Raw genomic sequence first — 1,036 nt, 5'->3', positions numbered from 1 at the left:
AGAAGCTAACGACACCAGAGAAGCTAACTACACCACAGAAGCTAACGACACCAGAGAAGCTAATGACACCAGAGAAGCTAATGACACCACAGAAGCTAATGACACCACAGAAGCTAACGACACCAGAGAAGCTAACGACACCACAGAAGCTAACGACACCAGAGAAGCTAACGACATCAGAGAAGCTAACGACACCACGGAAGCTAAGGACACCATAGAAGCTAATGACATCACAGAAGCTAACAACACATAAGCTAACAACACCACAGAAGCTAACAACACCAGAGAAGCTAACGATACCAGAGAAGCTAATTACACCACAGAAGCTAATGACACCACACAAGCTAATGACACCAGAGAAGCTAATGATGCCACAGAAGCTAACGGCACCAGAGAAGCTAACGACACCACAGAAGCTAACGACACCAGAGAAGCTAACGACACTACAGAAGCTAACGACACCACAGAAGCTAACGACACCACAGAAGCTAACAACACCACAGAAGCTAATGACATCAGAGAAGCTAACGACACCAGAGAAGCTAATTACACCACAGCACAGAAGCTAATGACATCAGAGAAGCTAACGACACCAGAGAAGCTAATTACACCACAGAAGCTAACGACGCCACAAAAGCTAACGACACCACAGAAGCTAATTACACCACAGAAGCTAACGACATCAGAGAAGCTAACGGCACCAGAGAAGCTAACGACACCACAGAAGCTAACGTGGCTTTAAACGTCGACAGACTGAATATTTATTGAACAAAGCTGCAGTTATATTATTAATAATGAACTTGTAATGTTTAATGAACAAACCTGCTCTGTGTAACCGCAGCTGAGGGTTGAAAACAGCGTCCAGTAGTTTCCGTTGTCGCTCGTTCTCCTCTTTTGATCGACAAAGTTCCTCCTCGTACTCTGCTATCGTTCTTTCAAACAGCCCAAATATCTCTTCAGCAGCCGCAGTTAGTCGCTGCTTCACCAACGATCTCAGCATTTGGACTTTAGACATGTTCACACTTTAAAAACACAA

At 44.6% G+C, this 1,036-nt stretch overlaps 1 protein-coding gene and 1 long non-coding RNA gene across 15 annotated transcripts in view; one reads left to right on the top strand and one right to left on the bottom strand.

The window, feature by feature from the left end:
• Positions 1-1,036, top strand: part of LOC126404393 (uncharacterized) — a 130,757-nt gene that overhangs the window by 108,952 nt on the left and 20,769 nt on the right. The window lies entirely within an intron of this gene.
• LOC126404276 (gastrula zinc finger protein XlCGF57.1-like) overlaps positions 1-1,036 on the bottom strand; it is a 236,338-nt gene that overhangs the window by 219,490 nt on the left and 15,812 nt on the right. For 3 of the 13 annotated variants that reach the window (XM_050067393.1, XM_050067394.1, XM_050067399.1), the window contains exon 1: positions 823-1,030. The exons of the other annotated variants lie outside the window; for them this stretch is intronic. In XM_050067393.1, the coding sequence (XP_049923350.1) occupies positions 823-1,015 (193 nt within the window). In that variant the 5' untranslated portion in view covers positions 1,016-1,030. Of the gene's footprint in view, positions 1-822; positions 1,031-1,036 lie in introns of those variants that run through there. 13 annotated transcript variants of the gene reach the window in all.

This window comes from Epinephelus moara, chromosome 17 (genome assembly GCF_006386435.1).
Source record: "Epinephelus moara isolate mb chromosome 17, YSFRI_EMoa_1.0, whole genome shotgun sequence".
NCBI classification, from domain to species: domain Eukaryota; kingdom Metazoa; phylum Chordata; class Actinopteri; order Perciformes; family Serranidae; genus Epinephelus; species Epinephelus moara.
This window is presented reverse-complemented; position numbering and strand designations above follow the sequence as displayed.